This window comes from Myiozetetes cayanensis, unplaced genomic scaffold, assembly GCF_022539395.1.
Source record: "Myiozetetes cayanensis isolate MyiCay16 unplaced genomic scaffold, myiCay2020 scf30, whole genome shotgun sequence".
Taxonomy (NCBI): domain Eukaryota; kingdom Metazoa; phylum Chordata; class Aves; order Passeriformes; family Tyrannidae; genus Myiozetetes; species Myiozetetes cayanensis.
The window spans coordinates 1,101,399-1,115,590 of NW_026087522.1; the positions used below are offsets into that span (position 1 = coordinate 1,101,399).

The 14,192-nt window shown below is 52.1% G+C and overlaps 1 protein-coding gene across 3 annotated transcripts in view; it reads right to left on the minus strand.

Moving 5' to 3' along the window:
• The window catches only part of DPYSL2 (dihydropyrimidinase like 2), a 48,511-nt gene that overhangs the window by 27,793 nt on the left and 6,526 nt on the right, over positions 1 to 14,192 (minus strand). For 2 of the 3 annotated variants that reach the window (XM_050325676.1, XM_050325675.1), the window contains 2 exons: positions 8,223 to 8,311; positions 6,591 to 6,775 (listed from right to left, as the gene is read on the minus strand). In XM_050325676.1, the coding sequence (XP_050181633.1) occupies positions 6,591 to 6,775; positions 8,223 to 8,311 (274 nt within the window). Of the gene's footprint in view, positions 1 to 6,590; positions 6,776 to 8,222; positions 8,312 to 11,472; positions 11,894 to 14,192 lie in introns of those variants that run through there. The other variant, XM_050325677.1, reaches the window with a different exon arrangement.

Here is a 14,192-nt window from a genome sequence, read left to right on the forward strand (position 1 = left end):
ACCTCTCCTCGTGGACAGCCAGCAGGGAGGAATTAAAGGACACTCCCACTGCCACAGGGGCAGTCCCAGCACTAACTGCAGTGTACCAAATTTAAAAAAAAAAAGGGTTTTCCCAGAAGCCATAACTCCTAAGTGCCCATCTCTGCATTCCTGGGGGATGCACAGGGCTTTCCATGGCACTCAGGGCTGGGAAAAGCTGCAGGCACAGCCCCGAGCTGGTCACAGCTGGCAGTTTATAAAGCAAGGTTTAAAGTGTGCCAGACAGGAGGAGCTCATTTGTATTCCTGAAGCATTTCTGCCTCTCACCAGAAAGATTAAAAAAAAAAAAATATCCAGTTCCTAAGAAACAGATGGGATCTGTGGACTGAAGGGGCTGAAGGGGAGAGGGGGGGAAAAAAACCCACTCTGCTGATGGAAGACATCAAATTCCACTCCACAGACAACACTCCCAAATCCACCCCGAGTGGGAAATCCTGCAGGGAGTTGGAGCTTTCCCTTCTTTCAGGCACCACTTGTTTCCTTCCCCTGCCACACAAAGAGGAGAGAGTTAAAAGGTCCTGCCTGCCCAGGGTGGTTTCTGCTGAGTCAAGCTCAGGGGAAGGCACAAGAAGCCAAGGAATTGGACACCAGTAGGAAGGCAAAAAAACAACAAAATAAAATCCCTGCCCAGAAAAAAAAAACCAGGCCAAGAAAAGAGCCCCAGGCACCATTTCCTGCTGCTTCTTTTAAGACCTTGTCTCGACTTGAAGGTGATTAAGGCAGTTTATCCAGCAAGGTTTAACACACATGCCCTGCAAACCCAGCACAGACAGCTAGTGGGGTTATATTAAGGGAGGTGGGTAACTATATTTTATTTTTTAAGGGTTTTTTTTTTTTCCCCCCCCATCTACAGCCTTACCTGGAGGACCCACCTTTTCCACCTGCACCCTTCAAAATATCCCAGACCTTTTCCATTAATGCAAAAGGCACAACACAGAGATGGGGCTGTGGCTGCCCCTGGATCCCTGGGAGTGTCCAAGGCCAGGTTGGAGCAACCTGGGAGAGGGAAAGTGTCCCTGCCCATGGCAGGGGGTGGCACTGGATGGGCTTTAAGTTCCTTTCCCACCCAAACCATTCCAGGATTCTTTAAGAAAAGCACTTAAAAGCAGCTCTTCAAAGGAAAGAACACGAACTCATCATCTCCATGCAGTGGGAAAGCAGCACTCCTGATCCCCAGCGTTATATGGAATAAAAGGCATTAAAGTGCCATTGCATAAACAGACAACACTGGTTATTTCTGCTGAGTGAGAGCCAAATCCCTTTTTTTTTTTTTTTATTTTGGATGCGTGGAAAAATCTAGGTCAGTCCCATCTGCAGGAAAGCGGCTGCGCTGTCAGTGCTGCTGCCTCCTCAACCCTCCTGTGCTCCCAACCAAACCAGGGCTCCAAGCACGTGGGGGAATGTTCTCCATGCCCTCCTCCTTCCTCTGCAGGGATGGGGTGGACAGAACAGGGCAAACCAAAAACCAGCGTGGGCCCCACCAACCATCAGCATTGCCAAGGGAAAGGAGCAAGAGGAGGATCCAGAGCTGCCCCGGGCAAGGCAGAAGATGGGGAAAATAGGGGGGAAAAAAAAAAATCTACCTGACTCACAAAGAAGCCGTGCTGGGTGGTTGCACAGGACTCCCAGCACCAGGCACAGGGATTTCACCTCTCAGCACTGACAGCCCAGCCTGAGTGTGCGAGAGCCAGGGCTGAAGACACCAATCACCCCAGGCACAGCTCCTCAAGCCCTTGTCTGCTCCTGTTCCTCACAGCAGCCTGTCCTCTCAGCTCTGAGGGATGACAAACAATAGCTGCAGCCCAAAGAGGAGGAGGGGGGGTGGAAAAACCCACAGCTCACCCACACCAACACACAGCACATCCGAGGTCTGCACAGCTGCTTCCTCCTGTGCTCTCTCTGGCAAGGGACATCAAGGGCTTGGCAGATCCCAGCGAGCATCCCCCCCTTCTCTTTGGAAATCCCACCAGAACAATAGAGGAGCCCATCCAGCCCTGCTGGGAGGCTGGAGCAGGGCAGGCTGTGCCTGCACAGGAGCTGCACAGCCCGTGCAGGCTGAGCCTAATGGACTTAGGGGGGTTTAAGGGCTCGGGAAAGAGGAGCTCGCACCAGGGAACTGCCCATCTCTTGCTGACAGCCCCACTCTCCCATTAAGGATTTTAAGCCTGCCCTGAATGAAAGCAACAAACACACCAGCAGGAAGCTGGGAGTCGGTGGAGCGAGGAGATTTAGTGGGAATCAGTGCCCAGGCTGCAGCTGGGGGGGGGATAAAAAGCACCAAGGGGAGGCTAAGAAAGGGCCACGGGGACTCTGAACCCCCGGCAGTGCCATCACCCTCATCACACAGGCCAAGGAAACCTCCACCAATCCTTTCTTACAGAAGCAAGTGGACGTTTTCAGCACATTTCTAGAGAATTAAGCATTTCTTTGCTGCAGGAGAAGCAGTGCCAGAAAGCCAAAGAGCCCCAGAGCCAGGGCTGGTCCAGCCGCACAGTTCCCCTTTCATCTCTGGGTGCAAAGAGAAACAAAACTGGGGCTGGTGCCTGGGGAACAATGCACTGCTGTGTACACACAGCCAGGGACTTGGGGAGACACTGCAGCTCTGTGGTTGCTGCTTTTGGATGCAAAATGCTCGGTTTTATAATTCCAGCTCAGCCACAAGTCCCTGCGTGACCACTGCTGTCACCTCCTTCCGTGCCTCTGCTCCCCTCCTCCTCCTCCTCCCCTCACCATTTAGACTCTTGCTCTCCACCAGGATAAAATTAACCCTGATGATGTAAAATAAAAGCACCCAGAGTGAGGTAGAATATGATCTGGTCTTCACTGGTTTATCTGCATTCCTTTCTAAACCCCACTCTTAAGCTCACACACTCCAATAGTCCGACCTCTTCTGGGGCAGCTCCACTCCCTCAAGTCCCAGATCAAAAACCAAGAGGTGAAGGAAGCGTTCCAGGCTGGAAACATTCCCTTCCAGCAAGCTGGTGACCCTCAGGGTGACCTGGGAGAGACCTGGTGTCACCTCACGACAAACTGGACCGAGCTGAGCAGCTCAAAACCTGCTCGAAAACCTCTGCCATGCTGCCCACGAGCTCCTTAAATAGCAGGGTAAGGAATTAGGAAGCTGAAGGCAGCCCATGTGAGGTTCCTGAACCTCCCCAAGATACACAAGCTCATATCCCCAGTGCCCAACTCCATGTTATTAGGATAACTGCTAGACAAGTTCAAAAGGCAGCTGCCTTCCAAGTCACCAAGCCAGGAGAAGCTATAATTTCTCTCACTGTAATTTCCCTCTGTGATTATAACAGCGGTTGACTGAGTCAACACGGGCAATGTCAGCAAGAGATTTCACCCAAGGACAGCAGATACCCAGGGAAGAGGCAGAGCCTGGGAGGAGGGGCTGAAATGTGTGTGGGAGCTGGCCTGGCTAGCTGGAGTTCTCACTGGGATATTAAACAGGCTCGAGGATCAGAGAGAGACAGTAAATATACAGGGCTTAACTTCATCCCTTCCCAAGGGCTGGGAGCAGGGGAAGGCAGTCCCTGCCTCTGCTGAAATCACAGGGAGTTTTCCCACTGGTTTTGAGGGGGGGATTTTACCCATCACAGGCAATAAGCAACCAAAGCATCACCAGGCTTGGAGAGGCCACCCCGGTCCTGGCACTGAGTCTCCCTCCTCCAACAGCTCCAGGGACAGCTTTATATCCTGGGGCATTGAGGTGGGAAAACAGGGGCTTAAAAGCTGGATTTCAGTGACCTTCATGGGTCCCTTCCAACTCAGAGATGTTCTATCATTCTATAAAAAAATGCCATTTTTAGCTCACAAAAATTGTGGCTCTGTGGATGGGAAAGAATCTCTTGTAAAGGGCAACTTCAGACAAAACTCTGGAAGGGTTTTCTTTTTCCATGGAATACAGGGGAGCTCAGGGAAGCAACCCTGACAGGTTGGAGCATCCCTAATACCCCCCATCCTCCTTCAAAACCTTCTGTGGATCGTTCTGGAATGCTCCTTTCATCCCTAATGCCCAAACACTGCATTCTGACATTTGAAAAGGGCCAGAATCCAAGTCTTTTTTTTCCAGAGCAATGCTATCCTAAAACACACAGGGCCGTTCCCCCTCAGCTGACGTGCCCACACTAATATTGTTTTAAGGTGGGGACAGAGGGGAACAAAAAAATTGTCATCTCAGAGCAACAGCCCTATCACAACAGGTCATCTGAGCCCAGCAAAAGCAACCCTGTCTGCTCCTCCACCAGCAAAGTCAGCTGGAGCCTTGCCTTGGGCACTGGGGAGGGCAGGGACAGAAGGATCATAGCTGGAATTCCTGCTCAGATGGCCCCGGGGGAAGCCAGAAGAGAAATCAACCCTAATTCCTCGGTGAAGCAACCTCGGGAGGGCTGTGGGGAGAAAAAAAACTGGGATCATCACCCCCACATCAGTGGGAAACATACCCAGCGCTCTCTCTTGGTTTAATTTCACTGAAAACCCTATGGAAAATAAATATTTCCCTACAGTGACTGCGAAGTAAACAGCCTCAAAGCGCCCTCCTGCATGAAAAATGTGAAATAAATTGAAGCATGAAGCCAACCAACCTGTTTGCTTGCCCAGAATTAGGGCTGTGTATAAACAGAGGGAGCAAAGGTATTTGTAAATAAATCATACCAAGCTTGCTCAAAGCACAAATGAAGAAATGTGGAGTGTTTTGTGGTTTTTTTTCCACAAATCTCACATCCAAAAAGGCCTTTTTTTGTCCCAGAAAAAGCCCAGGAACAGAGGCACACAGTGGGACACGTGTCCATGGGAGGAGCAGGTTCTTTGGAGAAGCCCCAGTCTTTAAAATATACAATGATACAACTGTGAGAGTGCAATTTTCAGGCTGTAATTTGTCGCCAGTATTATGAACCAGCTCACTAAATATTGCCCTACTTATCATAAAAGGGAAAAAAAAAAAATAAAAACCTCTGCCATCAACCACATCCCACCTGCTCTGGGAAAGGCCACCCACCAAGAGCACGTTCAGGAGGGCAGCTCTCCCTGCTCCAGTGTGGAAAAAAACTCCTGTAAAGGCTGGAATTTCGCTGAGAAAACAGCTGAGCTGACAGCTTTGAAGTCTGGCTGGATCATTTGTCCTGATTTCCACAGCTCCAGGGGCCGATTCCCACCCTTCAGACACGCCTGGCCATCATCCCAAACAGTGTCCTTGCCACAAAGCTTTAGGAAGATGTGTTTTTTTTCTGTTGTTCAGAGGTATTTTGTGTTTTGGTGCCTTCAGGTGAGGCCACGTTTAGTTATTTTGATCTAATTCAGCTTAACAAGGAAGAACAAAATGGTACTTCAAGTGTGAACCAGGTGCATTAATAACAAAGGAACAACCAGTGGAACAAAGTCAACGAACTGAAGCTGAATTTTCTGAAAGGAGAACACCATTTCAGTGCTGTTCATTTAAACTGACAGCAAAGACTTGAGGAAAAACTGGATATCAGTGCACACAATGAGTCCCCAGCTCCATTCCCACGTCACATTCCCGTGTGGGGTTACCTCTGTGCACAAACCTCACACTCTGAGCTGAGAACATCACGAAAAATAACTTTCCAGGTAATTTTAAGGTGATTTATTCGAAGCATTAGGCCAAGTTCACAGGCCAGGCTGTGTCTGGACCACTGGCTCCTACTCCCAACCTCCACATCAGTCGATCCCAGCCCGGGGATCAACGACAGCTCCAAGAGAGGAGGATGTTCCAGTCCAAACAGAGCTGGGCTTGAACTGAGGAGGCTTGGGCTGATCCCTGGCTGTGCCTGAGATCTCTTTGTATCCCTGGATTGGACAATAGGCACTAAACCTGTCCTGAACCGTGTTCTTTATTCCTCTGTGCCCCAACTCCCCTCCTGTGACACGGCAGCACCTCAGAGCTCGTGAAAGGCTGGAAGGTGCTCAGATATTGCATCACTTCACACCTTCATCCCTCATTCTCTGTGCAGCAACAGACTCCAGGGCACCATGGCAGAGTTCACACTGCAGCAGAGGGGTTTATTTGTACTCCAGCTCAGACAACAGGACCAACAATGACTCGCTCATGGAGTTTTAAGACCCTGGCTCTGACAGGCCAAGCAGCACAAGCAGGGACAGAGAGCCTGGAGCTCATTCCTGAGGCGTTCCAGAGGCAGAGGGCAACACCAGGAGTGCCTAATCCTGCTGTCAGCAGAACAGCCAGTCTGTCTGTCTGTCTATTTTGAGGTATTTTCACTTCCCAATCCCTCTCTTCCCCCAGAAGAGGACATGAGCAGAGAAGGAACCACGCTAACAAAAACCCAGTGGTGAGGCTGCAGTGGGCATGTGAAAAGCCTTCAGCAAGTGGCCCAGCTCTCAAAGACACACAGGAAACAACACTGGCATCGAGCTGCTGGGTGGGAACAGTGTGATGGGCATCTCTCCACAAGACATCACGGAGACAGGAACCACCCGGTCCCAAATGTGTGGCTTCCACAGAGCTCCTGAGCTTCTCTGGGACAGGGAAAGGCCCAGCTTTGCTGGAACAGAAAAAACCAGCCACTTACTGATCATGGTGGTGCCTCCAGCCAGGGCTGCCTTGGTCCCTTGGAAGAAGTCATCAGCAGATGTCATGCCCTGCTCGGGCATCTGGAAGCGGGTGTGGACATCAATCCCTCCGGGAATCACCATCCTGCCGTGGGCTTCGATGGTCTTCACCCCCCCTGGCACAATCAGGTTCTCCCCTATTTGCCTGGGGAGAAAAAAAGAGGTTCCCAAGAGCACTGTCAGGCCCAGGCAGGTGTAAACAAACACCCCCCGGGCTACTCAACCTGGCTGCAGCTTTCTTTTTCCACGTAAATGAGGGCACAGCATCAGCACAGCACGTTGGCTGAGAGGATTTTATTCTTCCCCTTGGAGCAGCTGCAAAACTGGGAGTGGGGTGTGCAATTCCTTCAGGACATCAGGGGGCAACGATAAAGGAATTGTTGTATATTTTTGTTTATATATTTATATTGTATTTTTGGTTTAAAGTGATGTGTTTTGTATATATATATCAATTATAAATATATAAATATATACATTATAAGTGTATTTATATTATTTTTTAATAAAAGAAGGAAAAGGAGCCCCCTGGCAGCTGGGGAAGAGGCTGTGCAGGTCATGGATTATCACTGCCCCCAAACCAGCTTTACTGGGGCTGGACTGGGGTGGCCAAGTGGCAGCTCAACACTTGATTCCAGCTCTCCCACACCCACTCAGATCCTAGCACAGCTTTGGGAGGACTTTTTGCTTCTGCATTATCTACTTTCCTCTCATGCCCAAGCCCCTGCACAAACACAAATCCAGGCAGATGTTGGTTACCAAAGGCCTGGCGAGACCCTCAGAGGTGCCTCCAGCCCAGCTCCTCACAGGCTCACTTCTGCAAGTGCAGTAGTGGGTGACACACTGCAATTAATTAGCTGTCCCTGGCTGGCTCCTTTAACTTTTAACCTTGATTAACAAAGCACATGTGCTGGCTGTTTATGCAGCACAGGAAAATTCCTTGTTTGTAACCTCTGCCTTGTCTTTTTTTTTTTTTTGCCTTTTTTTTTTTTTCCCCCTTAGGAGTGATTTTCCAAAGAAATCTGTAATGTATTTAACGTGCCAGAAAGGCATGTTCTCAGGACTGAAAACACAGAGAGAGGCCTGAACCTCTTCAACCACAGGCTCGGGTTTTTTTTTAGCTTTGAGGGGGGTTGGATTGATCTCTGCATCACAGAACCAGAGAGTTCAGCGCTGCAAGAGGCTTCCAGAGGTCACCTAAGTCCAGCCTCCCATCCTAAAACAGAATTAAGTGTGTTAGGACACCGAACTCTGGATTCAAAATATCTGAAGTCATAACTCAGTCAAACATTACAACACAGATAACTTCAAACACATGTGTCATCTCAGCATGGGGCTGCTCACATGGCTGAAATTAAGCACATGTAAGTGCCTCCTCTGAGCCAGGGGGGGTTTGGGCCCTGTTGTTTATTTAATTCAACACCTTGTTTTTAAAGTCCCTTCATTAAACACCAGGATGCACGTGAAATACTCTTTTTTTTTTTCCTCCCCCCCACTGCAATTTAATAGAGCTCAGTGAGACCAAGCCATTCCTTGCTCTCTGCAGTGCATTTCTGCACATCCCCAACCACAACACAACGTCGAGATTCACTTACTTTATCAACCCATCCTCCATGTAAATGTCTGCATAAAAAGACTGGTCGTCATTAACTATTTTACCGCCTTTGATCAGGAGACGATCGCTCTGCAACAGAAGGAGACACAGCACAAGACACAATTATTCAGGGCAAGAAAGAAGGCTGACAAGTCTGCAGTGTCACTCCAGAGATGAAAGGGGAGGTAAAGGCATCAAGCCCTGCATTATTCACCAGTGCACGTCAAACCACGAGCCGACCGCTGGAAAGATAAAATGTCCTTTCATCACACCAGTGATCAAAAAAAACCAAATCCATCAGAACGGCAAAGGAGGGGGGTTTATTGGCAGCTCCACTCCTACCTGCAGCTTGGCACCACCACGTGCAGCAGCAGCAGCAGCATTAAATAATCCTGGGAAGGGGTGTGGAGGAGCCACATCTCTATTTTTTGATGCACAGTTTCCTATGTGTGCACCCACACAGCCGAGTCACTGCTTGGCGCAACGTGAGGAGCCGACTGCTGTCAGGGAAATGGCCCAAAAGTCTGTTGCCAGGGGTTACACAACACAAACAGCCTCCCTTGGTCCAATTTAGTGATGTCTCCACGCAGTGGATCCTCACTGAGCCCTTCCAGAGCTCCCCTGCACGAGCAGATGGAGGCGAGCGCGGGATCAGCACACGGAGTTTGTCGGTAGGACTTACAAGATTCCCTCAAATTAGAAGATGCTTTGGCAGGAAGAGGAAGGTTATTACAACGAGGCAGCTAGCAGGCAACGTGATTTTATCACAGCACGGGGTACAGCTCGCCTCTGCCAGATTTTAGGTCAAAAACAAATGTATCTTTGTTTGTTTGTTTGTTTTTTTGCAGTAGCCATCAACAAGAGGGAAACACACTGCAGAGCTCAGGGTGGGAGCTCCCTCCAGTCCCCACATCACAGATGCACTTTTAAAGCAGATGAATATTTAGGGCAAAGCACACGTGTGTTATGCAGGGTTTGGTTCGAGCCACACCTGGGCCCCCCAGAATCTGCACTTGTACTTACTGTGATTCTCCTTCCTCCTCCCAAAAACCGCCCTTGGGAGAGAACAAAGCGATCCCAGCACAGCCAAAGGCTGGGGGAACTGAAAGCTGACTTTAACAAGGGGTGGGAAGCAGGAATTTAACTCAGAGGTGCCCTGAACTTATAGAAAATACATATAATACAGTGACAGTGGTGCTCAGGGCCCCTATCTTGCATCAGCTACTGATTTATACCATTATATCCATCTTTTATACAACTGCTGAACATCTATGAGATGCTAAGTCCTTCTCCCTCTTTTTTTCCCCCATCTCCTTCCTCCTCCTGCTGACACAGGAGACTTTCCCTGGGTAAAGCCACCGACTCCAAAAACAAAGGAAACCTCCAGATGTAAATTCAGGAGCTGCTGCCAACGCCAATAAGCCTGGATGAATTAACGTGGGGAGTGAAAAACCCACCTTACCAGGCCAGCCTACGTGTTTACCACTTCCAGAAGCACTGCAGTACTGATGCCACCTCCAGAGCAGGCTCCCTGTGCCACTAAAATGACGGGAGTTTGGCCTCGGATATCACCCCCAGCCCGAGTCCCAGCGCGCCGGGCACCAGTTAGGGAAGAAGAAGGAAAAATATATGCGGATAGTGGCCACAAAAACGCAGCCTGGAGCATTTTAATGATGCTTCTGCTAACCACCAGGGCTGCTGCTGAGGATTTGGAGGGTCTGAGACGAGGGTGAATCGTCCTGCTCATCTCCACCGCCCTGGAGACAAAAGCACACGCAGTTTTGTGTGAGGCTCTGCCACTGAATCCGCCTTGTTCACCCTGTGGATGCAGCGAAACCAGGGCAGCCACACATCCATTATCCTCCTCCTCCAAGCTTTGAGTCCCGGCTGGTAATTCCAGGTTTATACCACAGGGCAGAATGGGATTTTTTTTCCCCATCCCTTTGCAGGAGGGTTGGGCGCACACAACGTAAATCAGAGCGCTCAGCCAGAAGAAAAATGCGTCATGTTCCTGACAGGGGTCCAGGCAGGAACCCCCATCTCTCTTTTAAACAGCTTTTTAAAACTCTTTACCGTTGGATCTTGGGAGGGGAAACCACCTCCCTACCCCCCCAAAAAAAGAAAATCATTAAAAAGATAAATTTAAAAAAAAAAAAAAGATGCTTCATTTATCGCAATTCTTTGCATCCTCCGCGTTTTTTCACCACTGTAATTGTCCAACCCGGCGGCTCCTGCCCAAATACCACACGTCAAAGCCCCGCTCCAGAGCTCCCTTTCCTGCCCCCGAGGATGAGGAAGGAGGACGAGGATGGGTGTGTCCATGGGGCTGGGCGAGGAGCGCCTGCCAAGGATGAGAAACTCTCGTGTCCAAAGGGAAAAAAAAAAACAAAACAAAAAAAAAGCAAAACCAACCAGCGGCTCCAGCAGCCCGTTAGACGGGAATGTCTTACGTAACCAAAAGTTGGTACCCTTGGATCTGCAATACCTGCCCTAAATCGGCTCCCACAACAAGGAGACCGAGGGAGGGGTTGGGATTTTATATAACGGCTCCTTCCCTGCTCCCCCAGGATCGCTCCGAGACCTGCGCCTTGCCAGAAGCTTCTTGGGGGAAAAAGGCGATCCTGGACCATCCCCGGGCGAGGATGGAGGGGTTCGGGTTGATCCCCCCCACCCCACCTCCCGGAGCCGGGATGGGGCGGGCGGGGATGGAGCACAAACCGGGGGCACCGAGCCCACCCCGGGAATGCACCCAGGGCTGGGAGAGCCCCCCGGGGGCAGGGAGAGCCCACCCTGGGCACACACCCAGGGCAGGGACCCCTCCCTGAGCACACAGCAAGGGTTGGGGGGGGGGGCTCCTCCGAGGGCAAACACCGAGCCCACCCTGGAATACCGAGGGCTGGGACCTCTCCCCGGGCACACAGAGAGGGCACCGTGCCCACCCTGGGCACACCCCGAGGGCCGGCAGAGCCCCCCCGGGGTCGGGAGAGCCCATCCCAGGCACCCGCCGAGGGTGGATTGGGGGTCCCCGCGGTCCCGCGGGGGCGATGCCGCCCAGCCCGCCCCCGGCCGGGGCTCAGCATCCCCGGCTGTGCCGACCCCGGCCCCCTCCCCGAGCCCCCAGGGCGCTGCAGCACAGGAAGCGCCGCATTATCCCTGATCCCATTATCCTGCCCCAGCCCCGCATCGCTCCGGCACACAAAGGGCTCCATCCCCGCGCACCCCTCCCCCTTCCCCGCCGCTATTCCACTCACCGTGATCCGCGGGATATTTTTCTTCCCCTGATAAGACATCTTGAGAAAAAAAAAAAAAAATCAACCCCCGGCTGCGTTTATGCAATCACGCTAATTATTTTTGCTGCTGCCTGCTGTTGTTTCTAAGGGAGAAGCGCGGCGGCTGCTGCACCGCTATTGTCTCCCTGCTCAGCAAACCGCTCCGAGACCTCCCCTCCACCGGTGTAATTAAAAAAAAATATATTTTAAAAAAATTAAAACAAACCAGGTTTAAAAAAAAAAATAAAATAAACCTCCAATTAAAGAGGCCAAATCGCTGCGATCCCGGGAAAGGGAGCGGGGCCGGGGCGGGGGGAAGGGGGGGGAGGCGAACCGCGCTCTCCGCAATGGCAGGAACGGGAGAAGCGGCCAGCCCTGCGCGTCTGCCTTTCTTCCCTGCGCCCGGAGCCCGGCCCAGCCCCGGCAAAAACCCAACCCAGCCCCGGGAAAACCCAACCCAGGCCCGGCAAAGCCCAACCCAGCCCGGTCAAGCCCAACCCAGCCCCGGCAGAGCCCGGCCCAGCCAAGCCCGGCCCAGCCCCGCGCTGGCCACGCCCCGCCCCGGGCTCGCCGCGCCCATTGGCTGAGCGCCCGCCGCCATGCAAATGAGCGGCGCCCGCCGCCCAATGGGAGGGCGGAAGACGCGCCGGTATGCAAATGAGCGCGGTGGGAGGGGCTGGGAGGGGTTGGGGTGGATCGGGAAAGGGAGAGGGACGCGCCGGGATAAACCGGGATAAATCGGGACAAATCGGGATAAATCGGGACATACCGTCCTCCCCACACCGAGCCGCCGCCCCGCGGGGGAGCTCCGGGGTGGCGGAGCTGCCGCGTCGGGCGGGGAGGGCAGGGCGGGGCGCAGCGGAACGATCCCCCCCGCCCATCCCGAGGGATGCGGACACCCCCAATCCATCCCCCGACGGGGATGCGAGACCCCCGGGAGAAGTGGAAATGACACACTGCCCCAGATTCTGGGGGATGCGGATACCCCCATCCATCACCTAGCCCCGACCGGACTGTGAGACACCCTGGAGGGGAGGAGGTGACCCCAGCATTCCTGGGGGATGCGGACACCCCCAAATGACCCCGCCGGGGCTACGAGACCCCCGGGAGGAGAGGAAACGACCCCTCCCATCCCGGGAGATGCGGACACCCCAATCCACCCCTCACCAGGGCTGTGAACCCCGCCGGGAGGAGTGGAAATTACACCACCCACCCCTAAGTCCCGGGGGATACGGACACCCCCATCTATCCCCCACCGGGGCTGTGAGAGCCTCGGGAGGAGAAGAAACGACCTCCCCACCCAGGAGGATGTGGAAACCCAAATCCAACCCCTGCGAGTGGCCGGTGTGAGAAAGCACCGCCTTCCGACTTCTTTGTCCCCACCCTGCCCCTCCTGGCGCTCCCGATCAGCCAATTTTAGAGGAGAAATGAAGGTTTGAAGCTGCTCCCGATCAGCAAACCGGGGTGGGGGGTGGGGGGAAACCCAAGGTTTGAAGCTGCTCCCAGCCTTTCGCTTTCCCAGTCTGCCTTTTCCCACATCTTGTCCAGAAAATCCATCCCAGATCCACCCCCCACCCCACACACACCTGAGGTCACTAACCTGAGCTTTAGTGCCAGGGAAATGTGGGCTCAGAGCTACACACCCAGGCGTTTGTGGGGGGGTCCTCTCCGGTCCCTCTGGCCATTCCTTACTATTCCAGTGCTGCCAACTCCGTGTTCCATGTTTCAGTCACACTTGGAGCCTTAAATTTCTCAGGCCCTGAACTCCATAAGCTGCTACTTCAAGGAAAGAAATGCGTTAAACGGCGTGAACATTGTCCTGGTGCGGGGATAAGCTGGGATTTGGGAGCAGGAACGTTCCTCTGGCAGCAGCTGTGCTGGGGAAAAGGCACAACACACCTTTTGGAGGAGCCATAAATAGCACAGATCCATTGCTGCTTGAAGGCTGTGACAGTCAGCTGATGACCCAAGGCTTACCTTCTTCCCTCAGCCACGAGGGGATTTCACATCACACCCAGTTTCTCTCCTGTCACGAAACGTTAACGATCTTTACGTCCCCAACACGGGAAGAAATGAAACCTTTACAAATAAATCATTATAAAGGCAGCATCTGTTCAAAGAGATGCCTGTCAGGACCTTCTGAGCCCTTCCATTCGCAGGGAGCTACAAGGAAAAGAGTCAAGGAGCTTCTCCTGGCTACAGGGTGGGACACCAGGCAGCATTAAGGAGCTTGATATGCCAATCAGTTAATATCCAATTAGCAGCAAATGAAAAAGTGGCTCCTTATGACAGTGGCAAAACGATTAATTTGTTAGCCTGTAGGGCTTTATTTGGACTTAATGATTAGAATAGACAACACTAAATGAGTTTCCCTGCCCCTCTGATCCGTGCTGGGAGAAGTTTTGAAAGCTCAGCATGTTTTTTGCCCAGAACGTGGAAGCGAGAATCTGCATCAGATCTCTAAATTTAGGCAGTGCAACTGTTCCTTTTCTGTCTTTAATGCCAGTTAAAGCACCAATGTGATTAAAACCAGGAACACCGGCCCAGGAAACCATCCTGCTGAATTTCTCCCTGCTAAAAGCTGGGCACCAGCAGCACTGGGAGAAGAAACAGAAACCCTTGAAAGGTGATGATGTTCTCAGCACACTGATCCATCTACAGCCCGTTTCATCTGCTCAAAGACAGCTATTTCAACTGCTTTT